Raw genomic sequence first — 24,731 nt, 5'->3', positions numbered from 1 at the left:
GACAGCTGTGTTCTAAAAAAAACTTTGTAAGGACAACGGGATTTTCATTAACCCTTGTTACAGGACACCATGTTTCTTTTTTAAAGTGAGATAGAGAATATGTGTATGAAGAGGAAATTCATCGAGTGGCATTCAGCTTTAAACGTGTATAATAACAAAAAACAAAGAATAGAAATGTGTTTCTTGTTTTTTTAAAGAGAGGGAACATAAAGATGGATAGGGAACAAAGTGAGGGCATCTTGGGTGAGTGGGGGAGGGGATGGAAACAAGATCAAAATTGTTGTGTGGAGAATATTTTTAACTAAAACCAAAAGGTGTATAGCAGATATACATGATCATGTTTACACACATACTACCTGCATAGAGGTTTGTTTTCCAGATAGTATGTGGTGTTAATCTGAAAGCGTCTGAAATGTATCTTAACAAGGTCAGCTCTGAGGGGAAGGACAGGGGCCACTGGGTAAGGTGCCAGCATGTAAGCAGGGAACAGGAAGACACAGTGGACACAGTTTTTGCCTCAAGTGTGTATCGTATATTTAATAATAAATAAAAATTTGAATCTGGGAAATACTAAGATTAGGATTAAAATATCAAGAAAGGTTTCCAAGACCTTGAAAAAAGTGCAGAATTATGTCAGAATATCAATGGCTTGTTGTAGATAGCACCGTTCCATGGTTTCTGTAGTGTAAGAGAAAGACGCTATTCAGAAAGTGTATCAGAACTTCTCCTGATCTGATCACAGAAGAACAGAGCGGTAGTCTGCAATGTTTTTCTCTGTTGGAGTCTTTTTCAGCTCAACACCTCAACATTCCATTACTCTGTTCACCACAGACACTTTCTAAAACAACAAGAATCCCCTTTGGGTGTGTGGTGGCCTCTAAATTTGCCTCCAAATGCTCATAGGTTGGCATTCTAAGTACCAGAATCTCAAATGTGACCCCAATTAGAAACAGACCTGGTAAAGAAGTAATTAAGTAGAGTTGGAGAGATGGCTCAGCAGTTAAGAGCACTGGCTTCTCTTCCAGAGGACCCGAGTTCAATTCCCAGCACCCACCGGCAGCTCACAATTGTCTGTAACTCCAGCGCAATGATAAAATACATTGGTTGTTTCAGCTACCCAGGTCAGGGTATTTTGTTATGGCTATTCTAATGAAAAGGTGCAACTGGTTTCAAGAAAAGCACATTGTTTGGTGCCGTGTGTGTGAGTCTACATGCAAGTAACTACAGGATCCAGTCTGGTGAGTGGGCTGTGAACTCCAGTTCCAGGGGATCTGACATCCTTACACAGACATTCATGCAGGCAAAAGATCAATGCACATAAAATAAAAATATACAAAGTTTAAAAAAAAACCTTGAAAAGGGAGTAATTATGTTAAAGTAGAGGTAGTACAGTTAAGCCACTCACATCTTTGTACTTCAGTGGAGCCTAGCGTCGGTGAGAAGGGAGAGCGGGACATGCTCAGACAGAATGGAGGATGTGGAGAGCTTGAGTCATAAGCAATTTCCACTCTCAAGGAGCTGACACCCCAGGAAAAGGACAAGGCCAAAAGCAATGACAGAATAGAAGAAAAATCCAACACTAGACAATTGCCATAGGCTAGCCCTTGTCCTGAGGCCTGGGGCACTGAGATGGCTAGGAGTTCTGTGTCTCACCTGGTGGACACCCTGATAGTTGTCTTCATCCCTGATGGTTGCATGCTGGTGTAGCAGGATAGGATGTTCTGTGAACTGCAGGAGGGGCTAAGGCAAGCCGGTACAGCCAAGAGCAGGTGAGGGACGCTGCCTAGATTTCCTAGAAGTCATACCCATAGGATACTTGGGTACCTTAAAAATATCAGATTGGTGCCTTAAACATCAGAACTCAATCTTTTCTCTAGTTCTATATGCAAAATCAAGGTTTTCCTTGGGGTTGGTTTCCAGTGAGACTTTTTTTATGGCATACAGACAGATGCCCTTTTCACGTCCTCAGGTAGGTTCTTGCCTAGAAAGTGGTGGAAATAGATTGCTGTACCTCTTCATCGTTTTCTATGGATGCCAGTTGTTTTGAATTAGGCTTCCACCCCTATGACCTCATTCAACCTCGAATCCCTGTCTACAAATGTCACTTTAGGTGCTTGAGGTTCTGACATAATTGGAGAGGGCCATTGTTTGGTCCATAACTCTAGACAAGAAGTCAGTCAGGTCAGCTGAGCTATAGACAAAGATACCGCAGAAAGAAGAAACACAATTGGTTAACGCGCAGAAGGACTGAGTGTGAGGCATTTGGGGAATTGAGCCTAGACATAAGTTGTACAGTGAAGAGGAATTAGAACTGAGCCTGAGTTCAGCTCAGCAAAAAGAGCTGTCGTCTAAGAGGTGAATCAAACAACGGCAAGGTGGAGGTTCTCGCCATGAAGCCCATTTTCTTTGCACAGAATCACACTGTTAGCTTATCCAGAGTGCAGCGGGCAAGGCTGCTGGAAATGTCAGGTCCATCTGGGGAAAGCTGCCTTTGGGGACATCTAGGGAGCTATCGTAGAAGATAGTAGCCTTGGAAATGAAAGAAATTGGGGTGAGACGTGAGGGACAGTAGAGAGGGGAGAAGGACCAGAGGGACAGTATGGATGATGTCACCTTACCAGGACCATGCAAGCCACCCTAGGAGACAAAAGCTACTTGTAGCTACAGGCACTCTTCTGTACACTGTGGAAATGTGATGCTCTCATTGTTAATAAAAAAAAAATAATTGGCTGATAACTAGGCAGGCTTTGGGGGACAGAGAGAATGCTGGAAAGCAAAAGGGCAGAGTCTGAGGGTTCACGAGACAGACACAGAAGAAGCAACATGGGGAGTTCGTAGATGAGGTAAATGAGCCTCAGGGCAGCATATAGATTAGTAGAAATGGGTTAATTTAAGTTGTAAGAGCTGGATGAAGACAAGCCTAAGCTATTGGCTGAGCATTTATAATTAATGCTAAGTCTCTGTGTGGTTATTTGGGAGCAGTTAAAAGGACAGAGAAACTCAGCCTAGGAACTTCCAAAAACAGATTTGTTCTGCCTCAAAACTGATGTCCCTAATGTGAGAGGAATCATTTGCCACTCTTAAACAGCCAAGGTGGCCGCTTACCCCAAGGCTGCCCTTTCTGATCCTGGGATTGGTTCATACTGATGGCAGTCGTCCTCAGTGATCATGGCATCCTCACAGTTGTCCTCATCAGAGCCATCGAGGCAGTCATTGTCTCCGTTACACACCAGGTGGCGTTTCAGGCAGCGACCTAAGGGAGACGAGACTGAGGGTGCTCCCTAGACCACATTTCCCCACATCTGCTGTCGCAGACTTCCCACCTTTGCCCTCCAGTCTGTCCTAATCTCTCTGCTTGCACTGCCTCTCCCATCCTTGCTAGCCTTCAGCTGTGCTGTGTCCCTTAGCTCAGGCCTACCCATGTCTCCCTCTCAAATCCAGCCTCCACATCAAACCCACCAATCACCCTCTAAAATCCCAGGCTGCCCATGCCACTCTCTTGCTCTGTATCTGCCAAGGGCTCCTGTGGTGGTTTGAAAGAAAATGGACTTCATAGGCTCACAGGGAGTGGCACTATTAAGAGGTGTGGCCTTGCTGGAGCAGGTGTGGCTTTGTTGGAGGAAGTGTGTCACTGGGGGTGGGTTTAGAGGTCCCAGAAGCTCAAGCCAGGCCTAGTGTGGCTCACTGTCTCTTTCTGGGGACCCAGATGTAAAACTCTTAGCTTCTCCAGCACTATGTCTGCCTGTGTGTCACCATGCTTCCTGCCATGATGATAATGAATTAAACCTCTGAACTGTAAGCCAGTCCCCAATTCAATGTTTTCCTTTAGAAGAGTTGCCATGGTCACAGTGTCTCTTCATAGTGATAGAAACCCTGAGAAAGTCCCCATCCCTCCAAATGTCACAATCTGAACCCTGGTTGCCCACCTCGTTCTGGCTTACCTTAGGGGTCTATCACCCAACCTGTCTCTTTCTAAAGCCCTCCTGATAAAAAGATGCTGGAAAGTTCCTGGCTTCTCATGTTCTTTCACATGCCTTCTTCTGGAAGCTTCAACTGCATTTTCCAAACCTCAAATCAAATGCCATTTTAAGGACTGTCCTCAGTCCTCAAAGATTATTCTGGTATACCCCACCACCACCAGAGAATTACACACAGCCAGAAGCTATCCTGTGAAACTGTAATTGACCTCTTGTAGGTCTCTCTTCCTAACAGATCAGGACTTCCTCAAGGTCAGATACTTTGTTTTAATTTGCATATTAACAGCAGGTGGTATACTGCCTGGAACTTAATATGTACCTAGTAAGTGTTTGTTTAATAAATGTCATCTATTAACTGTGAGTTGTACTTTCTCTAAATTAAATATATATGACATATATAAAATTATATATACATATATGAATCAAAATTATATGGACTGGCTCAGCAATTAAGAACATGTGTAGCTCTTGCATAGGACCTGCATGCAGTTCTGAGCACCCATACAAGTGGTGGTTCCTATCACATAGGCTATAACTCCACTCCAGAGGATCTGGCGCCCTCTTCTGGCCTATATGGGCACCTGCACTCACATGTGCACATACCATCTTTCCATCAATAAATATACATAATTTTAAAACAAGTATTTTTTTTAAAAGAAAAGTTACACGAGTTACTAGTTTGACTTAAAATGCACATTTCTGGGTCCTTACCCAACAGTTAGGAGTCTGCACTGTAAGCAGCTTCCAAGTCCAACTCCATGCACTGTGTTTGACAAGCGCAGCTGCTGTTGCGTTGGCATGCTACTCACCTGTCTCTCTACACTGGAAATCCTGTTCACACTGTGCTTGCCTCAGACAAGGTGTGGGGCTGTTACAGCTGGCCTCATCCCAGATGTCACCACTGCAGATGGCTCCCCCAAACTTGCTCGGCTGCAAGAGGCTCCGGTGTCGGTACTAAATCAGATTGCGAACCAGACATTGTCTTGTCAATCAGTCATCCAAGATCTATGCAGGCAGGTCTCAGCTCAGCATAAGGAATAACGTTCGTGATTGAAAGCTGCCTTCAAAGCTGTCTTAGAAGGGGACACATGAGCATGCACCGTGGTGTTCAGGCAGGTGGCACAGTCATTACAGCATTCGGAATGCAGATGTGAAGTATCAAATGAAAGGCCGGGACAGATGTGCACTGAAGGTCTTCTTATCTCTTAGGGAAGACCTCTGTTCCCATATTCAACCAGCTACAAGGATTTATCTTTCAAAGCCCATGGCTTCCCTCCCCTGGGCAGCCTTCCCTGACTCGACCATGTACTAGGCAAATCCTCCTTCTCCCTTAGCACTTGTCAAGCAAGGCGGTGACAAAGCATCTGGCTCTCTGTCTATCTTGTCCACCATCTCAGTGAGAAAGTCACAGGCTGAGATGGAGTAGTGAAAAGAAATGAGGGAAGGACAACCTTAGGGGGCGTCGTATATTCAGACTTGGTCTCTGGTCAGGTATAGCCATTTTGCTTTTGCAGGGTTTCTGTCTGTCTGTTTGTTTATTTGTTTCTGGTCTTGCCGTCTCCTCTTTACTTGGCATATATCTCATGTGGTCCTGATAAGGATGGCCTCCCTCACTCCCCTTCCCCCATCACAGAGAAAGGTGAACACAAGTCAGGCCTTGATGGCCAGAGCATCCTATCTGCCAGTTTGCAATAACTTCTTCAGGGACTGCTCTCGACTCAACGTGAACCAATAATAGTTATCTCTCACAATTCTGTTTTGGGGGAAAGTGATATTTCTGGAAATTACGGCACTCAAATAGCTATATACCCACTATGGAGAAATGAATGGACTTAAAAGGAGACGTCATCTCAATCCCCAAGTCCAGTCTTGGCTACATATGAGTGAATACTTGTTGATTTAAGGACAGGAAGAATTAAAACACATGACAATCTTGGGGTTCTAGAGTTTCATGATAAAGACTTCCTGACCTGAAAAATGTACAAGAATCAGGTACTGGTATAGAAACAGGATATCAAGAGAAATGTGAGGTCTCGTTGCTGCCTTCTAGAAGTTTACAGTCCAGCTGAGATGCAGTATATAAGAACACAAATGACAAAGCCTGGAAATCATCCATGGAGCCATCGACAATGAAACATTTAGCCCTGTATTTCTGCCTTTGACCGTGGCTCAGCTACAGTCCTTCCCCCAAGAATGTTAACAAACCAAGAAGCAGTGATTTGAGCATTTATGAGTTGCTTCTTTAATCCGTGAGTCCCTGGTACCTGTGCCCAAATTTAAGTCCTGGTTCTGTCTTTCTCAATGGGCAACCTCCCTTCAGTGGGCAATGGTGCCCGTTCCCTCTATTTCTTTGGGAAAGCCAAGCTAGACGATGTATTTACTTAAAACATTGCTGCAGTGCCTGGGACATGGGAAGCCTTGATAAAGGGTGACTATTAGTGCCATCACTGTCCTTCCTGTAGTGTCTGTACTTGGGACAGTGCTGCGAGCCTTCGGGTTCATTTCTATCTGTTCCCTGTTTACTAGGTTGCTATCAAATAATGGAGACAGCGTGCTGTAGGAGGCGAGTGTCAATACTCCCTGAGGGACCTCTCTGTGCTGTTGCCTGTGGCTTGTGTCATTAAAGCATAATTTTCTTGTCTATGTAGTAGGTAATGCTTCTTCCCGGAAATGCACATCTTTGTTTGGGTGACTTTGAGAAGAAGGAACATAGTAATAAATAAAACAAAGGTGCTCCTTTACTTAAATAATTAAGAGGATTTAATATCTTAAGGATTTCTTCATGGACACATACATCTTCCCCAGTATTTAGGGAAGTAATTCAATTCCGACAGAAATTGTAAGAGATTCCCTGTGCAATCTTGTTCCTAAACAAAAACATGAGAAAAAGGCAGGCTTAAGATGTTCAATAGGTTGAGTAATGGCCAACCAAAAGTATAACTCCAAATTTGTAAAAAGGTTTCAGTTTGCTGAAAATATTAGCAGTTTTGAGATGTGGTTATTTGGGGTTTTCTGAGCAGCCCAAAGTATTACCATACTTTCTGAGAAGAAGGAGATAGAGATTGCAGGAGGACACACAGGGAGAAGACACAAAAGAAAAGGAAGCAATCTGTCTAGAGAGATAGAGGGGAGAGATGTAGCCATAGGCAAGCCCCAGCAGAGAATGAGGCAAAGCTCACATCCTCCCCCTGGGGTCTCCAAAAGGAGGCAGACACCACTCACACATCCGTTGCTTTCCTCTGGCCTCCGGGACCCCAAGGGGACAGATGTCCCTTGTGTAAAGCTGCCATGTTTGTAGAAATGTATTATCGTTGCTTGGGGGGTTACTATATATCAGGACGAGGTTTGAATGCAGGAGCCGACTTTAAACAGGTGAGGTGTGAAGGTACTTTGTCATTTCTTTGCACTAGGAAAGGCAGGGCGCTTAATCTTAGAGCTCCGAGTTCAATAATTCAGGTTCACATCGTGTTTCCACTGCCTCTTAGCTCTATGATTTTTTTTAACAACTCAACAACATTCACAGTGCATCTCAGCTTGTCAGAGGAGTGGAGAGGCAGGGTGAGCACCAATAGGCCCACGGAAGCTCTGCTCGGCTCAAGGTCATGGAGGAGCCGGAGAGGGGGTACGGACCATAGTTATAAAACTCCAGGATGTTTGTCAGACACCTGCTACGTGCCAGGTGCCCTTGTCCACGTCACTCATTAGCATTCAGGACCCCCACATTGTAGGCACTTTTCTACTACCACAGTGAGGTGCAGAAAGGATAAAGAAAAATAAGCCCGAAGTAACAGAGCAGGTAAGAAGCTGCATTCGACCGAAACTGTGGGTCTGCAGGGTAAACACTTGAACTTGACAGTATTGCCCTGACACACTCGATCCAGCCAGTGGTGTTTGAAGCAAAAAGGCTGGGGATGATGGAACCTACCAGACTACGTCCTATACAAAGGCAGGTATCACCTGAAGGGATTCATAAACAATATAAACACAGTACCTGTGTAATACCTGTGTAGACTGCTTTTTGTCAACCTGAGCCAGTGCATCTGAGTAAATGAGATTTTTCTGCTCATCCTTTCATATAAGACTGGATTTAGGGCTACCTTGAATCGTTCAAAACGATCTAAATGGGCACTTCCATGGGCATGACTATGTGTTGGGTGTGCTGGGCTTTTCAACCTTGAGGATAGCTTGGTGGCATTTGCAAACTTCTGTCAGGCCCAGGGAGCCGCTCAGAGTTGTGATGCTCAGCTGCCTGTGGGCAACTTGGCTCTTTGTTGCTATCCCATCTAGCGGCCCTGGCAGATTACCTTCACTAGAGGGCAAAGCACTGGCCAGGACCCAGAGAATCCATGGAGCTTCAATGCGCCTGTGTCCTGGTGGCTATTTTCCTGTGTCATAATGCAGACACTTTCAGCAGCCTCACCCCATGATGTCTTACAGATAGACAGGCACAAGCCTCACCATCCAGGTACCCGAGGTTTCCAATGCTCTCTCTAGAGTCCTAGATTCATAGCCCCAGCTGTTTGTTGCCATTGGTACCTAATGCAGAGATCAGATTGCAATACCCTGAGACATTCCTAGATGACTTACCTTTGTGTCCTGACATGGAAAACAATCTGTCCATTCTGACCAGTTGCTCAGCTGACAGGCAACTGGCTCAGGGGTCACAGCTCGGCTAACTCGCCTAAAGTGAGAAAAGAATCATTTTAAAGATTAAAACGACAACATAAGAGAACTGTGTGAAAGTCCCAAGCTATCTATCTATCTACTTATTCATTCATTCATCTCTCATACAATACATCCTAACAATACCCTGCCTTCCTCCCTCCCTTCCTCCCAGCCTGCCTTCACTTCCCCTACCATAACAAGATGCTATAAGGCTAAACATAAACCTTCATATTCAAGGGTGGACTAGGCAATCCAGTAGAAGGAAACAGGTCCCAAGGGCAGGCAAAAGAGCCAGAGTCATACCTGCCCCCACTGTTGGGAATACAATAAAAAGCCCCAAGCTAAAGAACCACAGGATGTATGCAGAGGATCTGGTGCAGACCAAGGCAGTGTCCATGGTTGTTGCTTCAGTCTCTGTGAGCTCCATTGAGCCCTGCTTAGTTGATTCTGAGGACCATGTTCTCCTGCTGTGCTGGACTCCTCTGGCTCCTACCATCCTACAACACTCTGCAGAGTCCCTGAGCTCCACCTAAGGTTTGGCTGTGGGTCTCTGTATCTGCTCTCATCAGCTACTGGAGGAAGCCTCTCTGACGACAATTGAACTAAGCATCAATCTATGAATATAACAGAATATCATTAGGAATTATTTCATTGACTTTTTTTTTTTGGGGGGGGGGTTAGTCATGATTGGTTCTACCCAAGGCCTCTGAGCCATCCAGCTTCTGGATCCTGGCCATCAGGCAGTGTCAGACATGGGCCCCTACTCAGGTTAGACCAAGCATTGACTGGGCTCTCCCACAAGCTCTGAGACACCAATGCATCTTCCTGGCAGGGCAGTTTGTGGGTCATAAATTTTTGAATGGGTTGGTGTCCCAGTCCCACCACTGGGAGAGATGGCTTGGGTTGGAAAGATTATTCAATCACCAAAGCTAGACTCACAATCAAAAATAAAAGACTACAATGTATATGCATAATCCCTTTCTGGAAACTTTAGGCTCTGCTGGTTGTCGATCCCACCTCCTATCAGAGTATTCCATTCTGAACTAGGGAACAAGGCAGAAGGTCTGTAGGCATTGCTGAGCCCCTTTCTCTGCCCTCGGGTGTCTAGCATTCTCAAAGCTCCTTCTCCTCAATGTAGAATTAGCATGCTTGCAATACTGGTAAAATTCCACCAGAGTCCAAACCCTTGGAATTCAGGCCCTTGTCTCTATTGCTACTGAATCCCACCATCTGTCATGAGTAAACTTGTGGGAGCTATTCAGAGAAGAGAAAAAGAAGAAAGAAGGGGGGAGAAGGAAGGAGGGGAAAGAGAGGGCAGGGAGAAGAAGAAAGGAAAAAGTAAGGCCTATTTCTGGGAAATGATAGTGACGTTTTTAGATTTGCTTGAACCTGATTCCTAGTTAGAACTAAAATAATCTTGACATCTAGAAATGCTGAGAGATCAAAGCCACAGGTCTTTTTTTTCTGATATACTATCCTAAAATTAAAGAACGCTTTGGGGAAACATGGAGAGAATTTACAAGCCAAAGATTTAGGGATTGAAAAGGGCTTGCATTCGCCTTGCACCTCACTGAAGAACTGTCAAGGTAAGTCCACAGCCTGTGCTATGATGTCACAATGGAGGGAAACAAACAGCAAAACCAGGCAGCTGAAAGCAGAGACCCAGACAGCAGTGCTACACCGCTGCAGCTTCCCAAGCTCATGACGTGATGTCTAGACAGAGGCACACAGTGATGCTGTCACAGGGGCCAGACACAGAAGGAACACCAGGGCTGCCACTAAATCACCTCCGGCCAACATGACCAATATTCTCCCAGCATTTTAATGAATTTTTAAATGTAGTTCATTTTTGATGATTATACAAGTAATGCATTCACATTAAAGAAAGTATGGCAACAATTATGAAAAAAATTATCTCAAATCTTACCACCATTAATATTTTATTATATTTCATTCCATCCTATTTTCATAATATAGTGGAGGGCATACAGAGTATCATGTTGTATGTCCTGATCTTTCCCACTTAATACAGAAGAGATATAAACTATTTATGATGACCATGTATTGCTTTACTATTCCATAGTAAATAGATATTTGAGCCCAAGTTTTCCTGAATTCTAGGCTATTTTCTGGCAATGGGATCTGTAGAATGGAACTGTTGATTTTATTTTTATTTTTTGGTTGGTTGGTGTTTTTTTTCTTATTTATTTATTTATTTGATTTTTGAGACAGGGTTTCTCCGTAGCTTTTGGTTCCTGTCCTGGAACTAGCTCTTGTAGACCAGGCTGGCCTCGAACTCACAGAGCTCTGCCTGCCTCTGCCTTCCGAGTGCTGAGATTAAAGGCATGCGCCACCACCGCCCGGCTTCCTTTTTTATTGATTTTTATTGAGCTCTGTGTTTTTCTCTGCTCCCCTGCCTGCCTCTCCCCTCCCACTTCAACCCTCTCTCAAGGTCCCCATGCTCCCAATTTACTCAGGAGATCTTGTCTTTTTTACTTTCTACTTCCCATGTAGATTAGATCTATGTAAGCCTCTCTTAGTGTCCTCATTGTTGTCTAAGTTCTCTGGGATTGTGGTTTGTAGGCTGGTTTTCTTTGCTTTATGTTTACAAACCACCTACAAGTGAGTACATGTGATAATTGTCTTTCTGTGTCTGGGTTACAATCATCATTTAAGAATGGCTAAGCCAGGAGCGGTTGATTTTAAAGCTTGTGACACATACTGCCAAAGAGCTTTCCCGGGGAGCTGTAGCCATTCTTAAATGATGCTTGTGGTTTGATGTGGTTTACACTTCTGTGCTGGAGGCAAAAGCAGTGTTGGGAAGATGGACTCTATACACAGTGGGATCCACTGTAGAGCATCACATCATGGAGCACCATCCACAGGAGGGGACCGATGCTGGTCTCTCAGTGGCTGGTCCTGTGAAGGTGGGCTGCTGGACCAGGAGCCGTCTCGCCATTCATTCTCCAGCCTCTTGCTTTCTGCCTCCCTACGCATTCTCTTCTACAATATGTTTCTACCATGACGCCATCTGCCCTGTTGTGACTGAGCCAAAGGCCAACCAGAGCCAAGAAATGCCAGCAGTGTACACGTAGGCCTCCAGAACTACGAGTGGAATAAACCTCTTCATTACGTGTCCAGCCACAAGCATTTGGCTACAGCAGGGCAAAATGCATCAGTGACCCTTAAAGAAGTACTGATAATTCTGTGACCTATGAAATCTTGGCAAATAATTTTAGAGTATCTCTCTGCTAGCAAGAACCTGCTCAATCAGTAAGAAACTTAATCTGGGGTACCAGACCCCGGGAGCATGTGCGATTAGTCAGACATTTGCTTCTAACTTGTTTGATATTACTAGTGAGTTCCTCTGTGTATGTGCCTTCATGTCCTTCATCTATCGAAACAGTGCAAGTCCTATCTATGATGTTGCTGCACCTTCTTCAAAGCTTGATCTCTAGGGCGCCAGTTTTGTAAACTATATATCCATGGCAGGTGGGGAGGGGGGCAGACAGAAGACAAGTTCCGCGGTCAATTCATTTGACTAAATTGCCTACAGTGTGCCATGCAGGGACACTGAAAATGCCTGACAGCTTTAGGGGCTCTGCATCTCGCCTTGTTCACTTCATTATTTCCTCACTTATTTTAAACTCAACCCATTTTTTCACACATCATCTGGAGGACTATTGAACACAGCTGAAGCAGCGCTAAGATAAGGGGACTTTGGAGTCTATCAGCTGCACGGCTGCCCCCAGGTCCTACCACTCACAACCAAAACCAGAGATAACAGCTTGGAAAACTCTTTTAAATATGGAGTGAGATCGTGTATGAGACCCTGAGCCGCAGCCTAGGACACATGCCAGTTTCTTCTCCTAATACTTTCTATTTAGCCACGTGCAAACCTCTCCATCTGCATCTGAAACATACAGCAATATACCCCGTACAGGGCCAGGCCCTGGACCACTGAGATACTTTCTCCGCCCCCCCCCCCGTGTGTGTGTGTGTGTGTGTGTGTGTGTGTGTGTGTGTACGCGCGCGCATGCGCACACACGCATGTTTTATATGTATGAACAAGCATGTAGGCCAGAGGTCAATATTAGATGTCTTCCTGAATTGCTCTACACCTCCTTTATTAATTCAAGGTCTCTCACTGAGCCTGGAGCTCGCTGATTGGCTAGACTGGCTGCCCAGCAAGCCCGGGGATCCCCTTGTTGCTACTTTCCCTGCACTGGAATCACTGCCACACTCTGCTGCGCTGGTTTTTCACCTGAGTGTTGAGTATTCAAACTCCTGCTGTGTGTGGCAAGTACTTTACCAACCGAAACATCTCCCCAGCCCTCATCTACTCTTTAGCTCAGGATGGCATGTTAGACAAAGGGTTTAAAATCTAGTTGAATATGCAACCTGGGAGTCAAATGTTTGACCCCACAATGTGGCCACCTCAGCAGCTTAGAAAACACAATAATTAATTAGCTCCTTACTGATCCTAAGCCAGTAGGTCAGAAAGCCTATCTGATTATGACAAGGGGACACCCTAATTCACAGCCTCGGCTTATAGCCAAAGCCCATTGTCACTAATGATATAATCTTGAGCTAATCCACTCAATTACATAGGAATTATATCATGAGATGAAGGTATTTTAAATTTGGCTTTGAAAGTGATCCCTCTTCAGCACCCTACTCACCGCTAAGCCCACTGGAGAGTTTTACAACTTCATCAGACTTGGTCTGTGTTGGCCGCGGCTTCCTCTGGAAGCTTGCTCCCCCTGACCTCCTCAATACAACCTCCACTCTCTCTCTTACTCGGTGGTCAGTACCTTGGGCTTCTCTGAGAACTGGAATTCTTCAGGACGCCTCTTTGTTTTTCTTCTCTCTTTTTGCTTTTCTTACTCTCAAGGAGCCGAGATTGGCTCCACCAGCATCACGTACCATCCGTGCCAGGGCTGTCCAAGTTCAGCTTGCCCCCCTGTACTGCCTTTCTGCCCCACTGCTCCCCACCAGGCTCCCCTGCTTCGCATCCCCACTCCTCACTGCAGCACAGAAAACATTAGGGTCCTAAGTTGAACCTCTTAGGTTTGACTTTCAACCAACTCCTTTCTCAAGTGAACCCCATCATTTGTGGGATCACCACACAGACAAGTTCCCAGACTGGATTCCTGGCAGTGGTCCTTAATCTCCTTCTTTCTCTCACCCTCCTGGCCTATCTCTTGGAAAGTTCTGTCAAGTTCCCAAGAAAACATATCTCAGGTTTCTTCTCTTCCTCCCACCTCAGTACCTGCCATAGTGTAAGACCCTATTACATCACTGCATCCTTTGATAGCCTCTTGTAGGAAAGGTTTTCTTTCTTTCTTTCTTTCCTTCCTTCCTTCCTTCCTTCTTTCCTTCCTTCCTTCTTTCTTTCTTTCTTTATTTATTTATTTTCTCTCTCCTTTTTCTCCTTTCCTTCCCTCCTTCCTTTCTTCTTTCTTTGTCTTTCTCTATTTTTTTTATTTTTTCTTTCCCTCCTTTCTTCCCTCCTTTCTTTCTTTCTCTTTTTTTCTTATTTCTGTATAACAAACAATAATTTTTTAATGGGAAGTCTTGCAATATTTTTCTTTCTTAAGTCCCTCTTCAGTTTTGTTTTTTACTAGCCATAAACTAAAATCCAATCTCTCTTACCATGGTGTCCATAACTCTCTGAGATACAGCCCCTTCCCACCATTTTGACATGCATTCCTGCATGACATTTTGCATTCCTGCCAACCTCCTTCAGCTGCCACACATCACAAGCTACTTCATATGACAGGCACACTGCACCTCCTCATCTCTCAACATTGTCCTCTTCACACAGCCTTCCCCATCCTTCATGTCTCAGCATTGATGCTTCCCCTGCAGAGAATGTCACTCAACCAATTTATCTTTAAGTCTCTTTGCTCTCTCTCTCTTTCTCCTAACCCATTCAACCCATTCTGTGTGATTCTTTCATGCTATTTTTCACAATTTTAAATGAAAAATTTGTGTTTACATGTTTACTGTCTGATGTGGGATTCCCCTCTGTATGCTGGAAATACCATCAGTTAATAAAGGACTATCTTGGGCCTGCCCAGGGCTGAATAGATGTAGGCAGGGAAAACTAAACTGAATGGTGGGAGAAGGAAGGTGGAATTTAGAGAAGCCATGTAGGCCCACCAAAGACAGATGCTGGAACTTTACCCAGTAAGCCACAGCCTTGTGGCGATACACAGATTAATGGAGATGGGTTAAATTAAGATGTAAGAGCTAGCCAATAAGATGCTAGAGCTAATAACCAATCAGTGATTTAATTAATACAGTTTCTGTGTGGTTATTTCAGGTCTGAGCTGCTTGGCAGCCAGGAAACAAACAACTGTCTAAGCCTTTGTCTTAGTTACTTTTCTACTGCTGTGCTAAGACACCATGATCAAGACAGCCTACTGAAGAAACAGTTTATTGAACTTGCAGTTTCAGTGGGTGAGCCATGACCATAAATGGCACAGACATGAAGCATAGAAAGAGACAGGCAGACACAGCGCTGGAGCCATAGCCTAATGTGTACATCCTGATCCACAGGCATGGAGCAGAGATAAAGAAAGCTAAATGAGATTGGTGTGGGTTTTCAAAATCTCAAAGCCTGCCCCCAGTGACACACCTCCTCCAACAAGGCCACACCTGCTAGTATTTCCCAAACTGTTCTACCAATGGGGGATCAGGTATTCAAATCCATGAGCCTATGGGAACCGTTCTCATTCAAACCACCATAGCCTATAAACCACAGGAGGATCAGGATGTCGTTTGCTTATTTTACGACCTAGTAACTACTATATCTAGATTATTTACTTATTAAATAAACAACAAATTAATAATACCAAAAAAAAGCATCTACAAGCTACATGGCATTCCACACACACTTTTAGTTCCAAGAGTGTACCAGAATTTCCTGCATAATTCATACTCAGTGCCGTTTGATGCATAGCTTATGATTAGTTACTCTGAATATCAATCTCTATATTACTATGACTCACTTTTGAGTCCCAGCCACCCAATTGCGTGTGTTAATTAGAAGACCGTGTTGCCTGTATGCATATTAATTCCAGTCATCTTGATGACTGCTAAGAACATTCACATGGCTCTGGCCCAGACACTTGGGCAAACACACTTTGATGCCATAAAGGGAATAAAATAAAAAGAAGAAACATGATTGACACTTCCTTGGCATCTACTATGTATAGGGGCTACTACAGAAGTGATAATTCTACAGGATGCTAGGTGGTTTAATGTTTCCTCTAGAATTGAAGTCTTCATTTACATTTTTTTCAGTCTCCCTAGAGGATTCTGGTTTTTGTCAGTAGAAATGATAGGGTGAAGATCTTTAAGCTATCTTAACTCCAAATGAAGACCATGACTTGTTTATCAAAGCAGGAGCCCATTTTTCATTTTCACAGAGGTAATTTGTTTTGTTTTCCTGGCGGGAGGGCCTGATGATGTTTCTGGTGATAATGCTGGTCCAAAGACTGGAAGACTGTGTGCCACCACACACCTCAGTGGGACACACCAAACTGCTCCATCTTCCCCTGGTCTTCAGTTTGAAGAATCATTAAAAAGCAACTTAAGAAGCATGCAGTGACAATTAAGTATAATGTTTATAAAATGCCAAATGAGAAATCTTTTTTTTTTCTTTTAAACACTGCCTGGCCCATTAATTCTAACCTCTTATTGGCTAACTCTCACATCTTGATTAACCCATTTCTAATAATCTGTGTAGCACCACGAAGTGGTGGCTTGCCGGGAAGGATCTTAACCTGCGTCCATCTTGGAGAGGAGAGCTATAGTGTCTGTCTCACTGCCTTCTTTCTCCCAGCATTCTGTTTGGTCTACTCCACCTATCTAAATTCTGCCCTGTCAAAAGCCAAGGAACTCTCTTTATTAAATAATGAAAGTAACACATAGACAGATGAACCTCCTCCATCATTTCCCCCTTTTCTGTTTAAACAAAAAAAAAAGGCTTTCACTTTAAACATGGTAAAATTACATATAACAAAACAGTTATAAAGCAAGAATTAGAGTTACAATATTTATATCTATATTATCTTTTATCATAACTAAGGAAAACTATAACTAACCATTCTTCAACTCCATCAAAGACTCCAGAAGGATATACTATTACCTAAGTAAACAAGAAATAAGAAACTTCAAACTCTAGAAATGACAGAGACATCTCGCTGCCTGGATAGTCACCTAAAGTTCCTCTGTACCATCGGGGCATCCATCTTCAGCCTACAGGCCCATAGTTTCCAGCAGACATTTCCATGAAGCAGGAAATTTCAAAGACTGTTCTGCCTATATAAGTTGTATGTCAGTGACTATCTGCTGTGAGAGGGTCTTCTTTTGTTTTCACAAAGGATGAGACCCTGTGGATTGCTTTTATCCCAATATGGTATGATAGACTACGCCCTCCTGAGAGTTTACTGTGAACATCCTCAAAAAATTGCTTTGCTCAACTGCCAACAGAGATGAAACTAGCACACAGGTTATACCATAAAAGACCTAAATAACAGAGCCCTTATACAGCAGGAAGATGTTTGGAAAGAAGTAACTAAGTCCATATTCCCAAATATTGTTTATAAATGTTCTTTTACATTTAAAGGGAGAGATTATATAGATATAAATAATTTGGACTTATATGAATCTTGGTTTACTGATACTAATTTAAGGTCAATCTTGTTATATGTATGTTTCTGATCTTGATTAAAGTATTGTGATTGTATAGTTCATTTAAAAATGTAATGTATAATTAGGAGATATAGGTTGTTAATGGATAATCATCAATAATAGTCAAGCTTGTAGTCATGTTAGATTTTCTAGACAGGCAGAGATATATTTCAGTTAGATAGGCATTCTTCATATCTCTCAAAGACTGCAGAATATGGCAGTTAAAATGTTTTAATAACTTAGGACTTTTCATGACAATGAGACATGTCTGCTCCTGGCAGCCCCAATCTACTTCAAGAGGAAGTGAATACTCACTAAGTGGGAGGCATTGTTCCGTTGTTCTAGGTACTTTTCGGCCTTTAATTCCTGCTCTTATTTTCCTCCCTTTTTACAAGTGGGTAAAATGAAGCCCTGAGTGCTTATGTAATTTGTTCAAGATCAAACAACTATTAATAGCAAGTGCCTGCACCGGGATTTGAAACCAGGGGGATGATGATGTCATGTAACTTTCTATTTTTCAAAACCAATGTCAGAAGTGCCGGCAGTGAACGCAAGGGCCCCATGGTTTCTCCCGCAGCATTTTGTACGCTGCTGAATCGGATCTCTTCTGCCTTGACTTGAATTTTCCCTCTTCACTGATCTGTCTTGTTTGATAAGTTCATCAAGCATCAAGACTCTGTTCGTTTTCAGAAAGGATTATAGTGATAAGCTTTTATAATTGAGAGTAGCTCAGCTGAGATTTCCTTCACCAGCGACCTCTTGCCTGAGCCTTCTAATGATTAGCGATGAATTTTATGATGTTTCAAGAGTGTATTTGTTTTAAATATAAGTTACAGATTATCTGCTTGTAAAACACATCTCCCCCTCTGAACTGTTACTTAAAGGGAATTTCTCTCTGACTCTAGCATTTAAACAATAATGATTCAAAATTGAGTTAACTAATAACTTGAAAATAATTCTATTTAAAACCTCCAATGTTTGAGATACAGAGCGTGCTTAAAAGATATCTATCTCAAACGTGAAGTTAAAATGCTTCTTAAGAACCACAAAACATTCAATGGTGATATATATCCAAATGAAGCCAGATTGGAAATCTCAGGAAACGAATAGGCAAAATGCAACCGACATGGGAAAATATTCCCTCTGTTATCAGCCCAGAGCAAAGGTTTAGAATGACATGGCTGAGTCTCTTCTATGGTTTCTTGTTTTCCCCCAGAAATATATTTGCAAATATTATCTATATATATCCTGCCAACCTGTGTAAGGTGAGATAGATTTTTACCATTTTCTTTTTATATATAATGAAGTGGGGGCTAACTGCCTCACATTGCTTGAGAAAAATACTACTTATTAAATGCCTACTGTATGCAGAGTAAATTTTAAGTCCAGGATTTGATTACACCTACATTAACTATTAGAGATGAGGTATTTTAAGTCTCAGTCTACAGAGGAAAACCAAGAATCAGAGAGACTGAATGATTCGGTCTGGATTGCTGCCGAGGACTAGAGTGGTCATTCCCAGCTAGACACATCAGACTATTACTAACTGGCTTTTCCCCTGTTCCAACTCCTTTACTGGATTGCAATAGTATGAAAAAGAGGTTCCACGACAACACAGCCCACTGCCAACATCACAGTATCTTTGTCCCCCAGCAGAGGAGCCCACTTACTTGTTCACCTTCTCTTGTGCAGTTACCCAGGGATGCCATGACATCAAAGACAAGCCAAAGAGAATAACGACAAGCATCTTATCCAGAAGTCACCATCTAGCATTGATACAAAAGCAGAAAATAGCCTACTTTAGAAGTTGCAGAAATCTCCAGGCTGGAACCCCAAACACCTATCAGAGGTTTAAAATGATCAGAAGTTCCTCAGTTCCCATTCAATGTGATTAACCAGTAACCAAGGTATCGATTAGCTAAACACCTTCAAAATGGCCCCAAGCCCTTTAGCCCTGTTTTGGGAAATCCCCACGTGGCTAAGAAAAGGTGATATTTAACTAAAATCAGTTCAGTAAAGAGTTTTCTTTCCAGAGACAGACAAAATGCAAAACCAAGATGCAGTTGCCAGAGACATAGTGTTTCCCACTGGCTCTTGGAGCTCCTGAGGTCGGAATAGTCTGTTGTTCAAGCAGCAGCAAGGCTCAAGGCTCACCTAGAACATCAGCTCAGATGCAGGCATCTGGGAAAGTGTGAGAATATTAACAGTTTCATGGAGGTTCTGCTATACATTACCAAACATCTGAGAATGCATGAGATTCACTGGACTTTCCGCTCTCAATTCAACAACTGAGTGTCCTCAAGATCCAGCCTATTTATTGTCTCAAGGGGACCAGATGTCTTAAATATACATCTTGAGAAACTCTCTCTGGAATGATAATGCCAATCATGGCCAACACATCTGCACTGCCGATGCCATACCTGGATATAATCTCCCACTCTTCCAGACATAAATTAAATCAAGTAAATAGAGATGGACAGAAGATAAACAAGCAGCTGGTCAAAAGCTATTAAATACTACTAAGTGATAGGTACTTCAAGTCTTGTATTTAGTCTCCAATCAAGAATTCTGCCACATGAAAAGTACTAAGTCCATACTGCCATTGAAGAAGGAGCTCAGGTCAGTTAACTAGCTGGCTCAAGGATGTGCCGTTGCCTTGCTATGTTTGGAGAGGTGTAAATTGGTTTTAGGATTAGCCAGTTGTGTCTTTACTGACCTCAATAGGGAGACACAATGACCAGCTTGAATGCCTAAGAAATGTACATCTGACTTATATATGGAAACTCCAGCGAGGCTGCCAGTAGTTCCTCCTTTCCACTTCTCAGGGGTTTAGGCAAAACTTGGCAGATGTGAGCCCCAGCTCTGAATGCTGGAAGGACCCTAAGATTGCGTCTGTCTGTCTCCCACTTCTCTTCAGTTCTGAGGCCGAGGTCTTCTTAGCTACAGTTCTTCTGAGTGTATACATCATTTGAAAACTTTCCTTTCTTCTTTTTTGCACCAGAAGCCAAGTTGGTATTTTCTGTACTGTGTCTACATATGTGGAGATGGAGTGTTACATCTGAACACTCGGAGTACTGTATCTGGACCCCACCTTTCTCCTAACCCCCAAAATCCATTTTATGAAAAGTTCCTGTCTCAGACATGCAGATTTCCCTGGGACTGGAACTCAAGGTCCCCAACCACTTTCATTGATTTCTTTATGGGGGAACAGACCTCCCCAAACACTGTCTTCTAAGTAGGCATGTCATTGGTCACTTGGCAATGCCCAAGGATGATTGTGATTGCCCCCATGGGGGAGGTGCTACAGGTATCCAGTGGATAGAGTCAAGGGATGAGGCTAAACATCCCACAATGCACAGGGATCCCCACTATAAACAAAGGCATCTGACCCTAAGTGTCAATAGAACTTATGTGGGAAACACTGTCTACAAGAGTCCGGCCTGCCTTCTTCCTTGGAGTCCTGGGTTTCTCTTCTTTTTATGTGTATGTGATGATGACATGTTCTTTTCAGAACAACTTCCTCTTGAGGTTTACTAGGTGACTATTCATTCTCCTTACCCCAAACCTCAGTGACATTCAGGATTCCTGACAGGCCTTCGTCACCTCTCCCCCACATCCTCCAATGTTGGCATTTAAATTATGTTGCCTTACTCTGTAATGTTTCCCCCTTCTTGCTTTACCTGCACTATCACAAACCGTTCCCCTCACCCCCAACGAAATCTAATCTGACTCCTGGTGGGGCCACATTTCTCCTCTGTCCACATCAGGGCTGACCTCATCTTCAAGAAAATGGAATCTGACACTGCTCTCCTGCTCCAGGGTCTTCTGTGGCTCCCAGCTGTCTATGAATCAAAAGTATAAACTCCTCCCTAAACAGGATCCCACCCAACTTTGTATCCTTAACCCACCTCAAGCATTTTAGTGTCCCTCTGGTACAATCTAGGTCCCTCCTGCCTGCCTCTCACTTTGCCACTGTAGTGACATTGTTCTTCTTGCCTCTTCCGCCAGAACCATCTTCAGCCATCCCCCATCTTTCTGTCAAGAGGCTTCTCCAAGTCAAGACCAGCATGGATTCTGTCAGGTGGCTTCAATTAGAAGTTGTTGCCTTGTTGTCTAAGCCTCGTAAACATGGCAAGAGTGTTGGAAGGGCCTTGCTGGTCAGAGGTTGCAGTCTATCATGGCCTGGCAGCTTTCTCCAAAACTGGACAACATGACGACTCCCACGCCCTCAGCAAGACTTCCCGCTCTCTACCTGCCCCTATCTAGAGAATATCTCTAGGCCTGGAGGACTGACCTCATCTGAAAGCTGTCTCTAAACCTGGGTACCTGAGTTATCTCTAGGGTGACTCTTCACACAGTTTCCTGCTAGAAGCTTTTCCCCTGCTGCATATATGGTAACTAAGATTTATACTAGGAGCTTTGCTGTAGGACCTTGCTGCCCCTAACCCAGTCTTAGGACAAGAGTGTGCCACTGAATGTAAATTAGGGTTATCCCCAGGCTCCCCAGTCCCATATGTTTTCTGTACTCTGGAATAAAGCTGAGTTGATTCACCAAAGTCACCTCCCAGAGGACTGTCTCCATGGTATCCACAGCTGTCTGAACCCTGTTTGCCACTTCTGTTCCCCTCACTTTCATGGACCAATGCACCGATGATCCTGGGGAAGAAGCAGAACCACACAAGAGCACTTTAATTTTTCTCTATTGTGTTAGAGTTAGGGTTAGGGTGTGGAGGCTCTCTGGAAAGTAAACCTTACCTAGGGTAAGGTCTATACCTGATTTTTCCTTATAATCTCCCATGTCACTCAGTACTGGCTCTTCAACAAGAACGATTGGTGCATGGTTATCAAGTGATCCATTAAAATAGATGGTTTTCATGATACTCACATTTTATCATTTTACCTTCAAAATTATCTTCTCTCTCTCTCTCTCTCTCTCTCTCTCTCTCTCTCTGTGTGTGTGTGTGTGTGTGTGTGTGTGTGTGTGTGTGTGTGCGCGCGCGCGCGCACACACAAGCACATGCCACAGCACAAGACAGAAGTCAGAGAACAAATTTAAGAAGTTCTCTCCTTCTACCACAGGTCCTGAAAGTTCAACTCTGGCCTTTCACAACAAGCTCCTTTACTTACTGAGCTATCTTGCTAACCCCCAATTCCAGAATTCTCTGGAAGTCAGAATAATTGAGAACTATGGAGTACCAGGCCCTGTACCTGCCACCTCCCAGAACCCCAATCCTCACAGCAGCCTTGCAATGCCAGGAACACTAATGTAGTTTTGGAGATGAAGACATCAAGAAACAAAAACAGATCGGCTACAATCCCTCACAGAATGAGTCTGAATCATGAATGTATAGACTCTTTCAATCACTGAACCTGGAATTGTTTAGGTCTAGTTGTTCAACTATAAGGTGCCATGCCAGGCTAAGGCTAGATCTTCCAGCACCAAGTCTGAACCCCTTCTCCATTTATTATGCATTAGCAGAAATTAATATTATTTCTAGAAGCAAAGGAGTCAAAATAAAATGGATCACGGATGAAATTAAAAAAGAGATTTGGAACTATATAGAATTGCACACTCCCATAATCCCAGCATCCAGGAAGCTGAGGCAGGGGTGACAAAAATTCCAAAGCAAACCTTGAACACATTAAGAGACCATATGTCAAAGAGGAGATGTGGGGAGGCCAATGGAATTGTGCTACACCTCGAGGAGAGAATGTGTGTAGAGAACTGGGGTGGGGGCCCCCCATCTGCTTCAGCCAAAATTTTCTAAGATGAATGGAGAATGCCAAAAAAATATGTTAGGTTTGCATATTCGAATTTCACCTTAATTGTAGCATCCGGCTGTCAGTGACAGTTGTAAACGGTTATGCAGAATCAACAGTAAGACGGTAATTCATTTTGAAAATGCATCGCCTGTCTCATGAAAACACTCTTCACTATTGAAATCAGCCTGTGAGTTATAGCCACAGAACAGAGCATGGCCCGGGTTGCCTCATGCAGCTGCAGCCATGACATCTGGGAACATGCTCTCGCTGGTAAGCCTTTAAAAGTTCTCCAAACTGGGCCCGCAGTTTTGTGCAATCACATAGGAGATCTGAATCTGCATACCTCATATGAAAGGAAGTGATTCCCTGGGGTAGGAAGACCACAGCATTAGGCCAGAAAGCGCTGCTCACCAGGTACTATCTCCTCGCCTTGGCTTCATCATCCGTAAAACAGATAAAAATAATGTTTTCCTAATAGGACAAGATTAAACACCAAATGAGGGAATCTGCTCACAGCCGGGCACTTTGAACAGCTGTTTCTGCCTTGTTGAAAAGTGACTCCCAGTCTCGGTATCTATTTTTCTTCATTTATATGCATGGGAGATTTCCTTCGAGCACAGAGGCTGGGGGGGGGGGCAGAGAGCACGGGGCTGCCAAAGAAACCATCAGAGGAGGGTAGAATATGGGAAGTTCACACCTAGGCACCTTGGACTGAGACTGAGTCCCCCAGAAGGCAGATGCTTCCAGCAAGAGCTGGAATAATAATTCCAAGGCCAGGGAGAGCGGGTCCCACCCCAATCTCTGCCTAGGTTCCGAAAGTACCTCCGGGGTTTATGGGGGAAAGGACTTAGAATGATAACCTCAGCCTCACAATGGCTGCAGCAAGTATGCTTTTTCCCAGGACCATACTACCTGGAATCAGTGTGGATCATCAAGCACACAGCTTTATGTGGGGGTTCACTGGTACTGCTGGTGAGGTTTGTGGGTACACATATACCAAAATATACTAATTTCTCGATGTACAAGCCTCCAGAATACGCAACCCAGTTCCTGGCACAGTCTGCAGGCAGTAAATGAACATGACCCGCCCACTGCCTTCCTACTTCCTCTCTCCTCCTGTAGATCCCCCGTCTATTATATCAGTTTTCTTCCTGATTGTCTCACCAGTTCCTGGCTGTAGCCAAAAGACCTTAGCAATAGGTTTTCCACTGGAAACAAAGTGGGGCTGGGTTAAGTCATTGGTCTCGATCAAAAGCTGTGCACTGGGGAGGCTAATCCGTGCCTACTGCTACCTACTTCCAGGAGAGCTTTGTATTTGCATTTAAGGATGTGGGGTAAGGAGTCAGTGTCTGGCTCATTACAGTAGAATTAAATTCTCCAGGAAGGAATTCAGCATTCTAAGTGGCCCTGGCCAAGGCTGGTGGTCCTTTGGGACATCCTCTTTGTATTCCTTTCACTTCTTCTGCTAGGTTGTACTGCTTCAGAAGCCCCAGCTGGGGACCATTCATTCAGGTGGGGCTGTGCTCTCAGTCAGATCCCAGAGCGATAGGAGACAATGTGAGGGTTGCCGAGGATCTGACCGAGTGACCCAAACTGTGGGCGCCATTTCTGCATTTCTGTTCA

At 43.8% G+C, this 24,731-nt stretch overlaps 1 protein-coding gene across 1 annotated transcript in view; it reads right to left on the bottom strand.

The window, feature by feature from the left end:
* The window catches only part of C8a (complement C8 alpha chain), a 73,387-nt gene that overhangs the window by 36,015 nt on the left and 12,641 nt on the right, over positions 1–24,731 (bottom strand). The window contains exons 2-5 of the mRNA XM_041652463.1: positions 19,016–19,111; positions 8,565–8,658; positions 4,787–4,931; positions 3,106–3,253 (exon numbers count right to left, since the gene is read on the bottom strand). Coding sequence (XP_041508397.1) covers positions 3,106–3,253; positions 4,787–4,931; positions 8,565–8,658; positions 19,016–19,092 — 464 coding nt within the window. The 5' untranslated portion in view covers positions 19,093–19,111. The remainder of the gene's footprint in view (positions 1–3,105; positions 3,254–4,786; positions 4,932–8,564; positions 8,659–19,015; positions 19,112–24,731) is intronic.

The sequence above is a fragment of the Microtus oregoni genome, unplaced genomic scaffold (assembly GCF_018167655.1).
Source record: "Microtus oregoni isolate MIOR12 unplaced genomic scaffold, Mior012 000005F_ref0000423, whole genome shotgun sequence".
Lineage (NCBI taxonomy): Eukaryota > Metazoa > Chordata > Mammalia > Rodentia > Cricetidae > Microtus > Microtus oregoni.
This window is presented reverse-complemented; position numbering and strand designations above follow the sequence as displayed.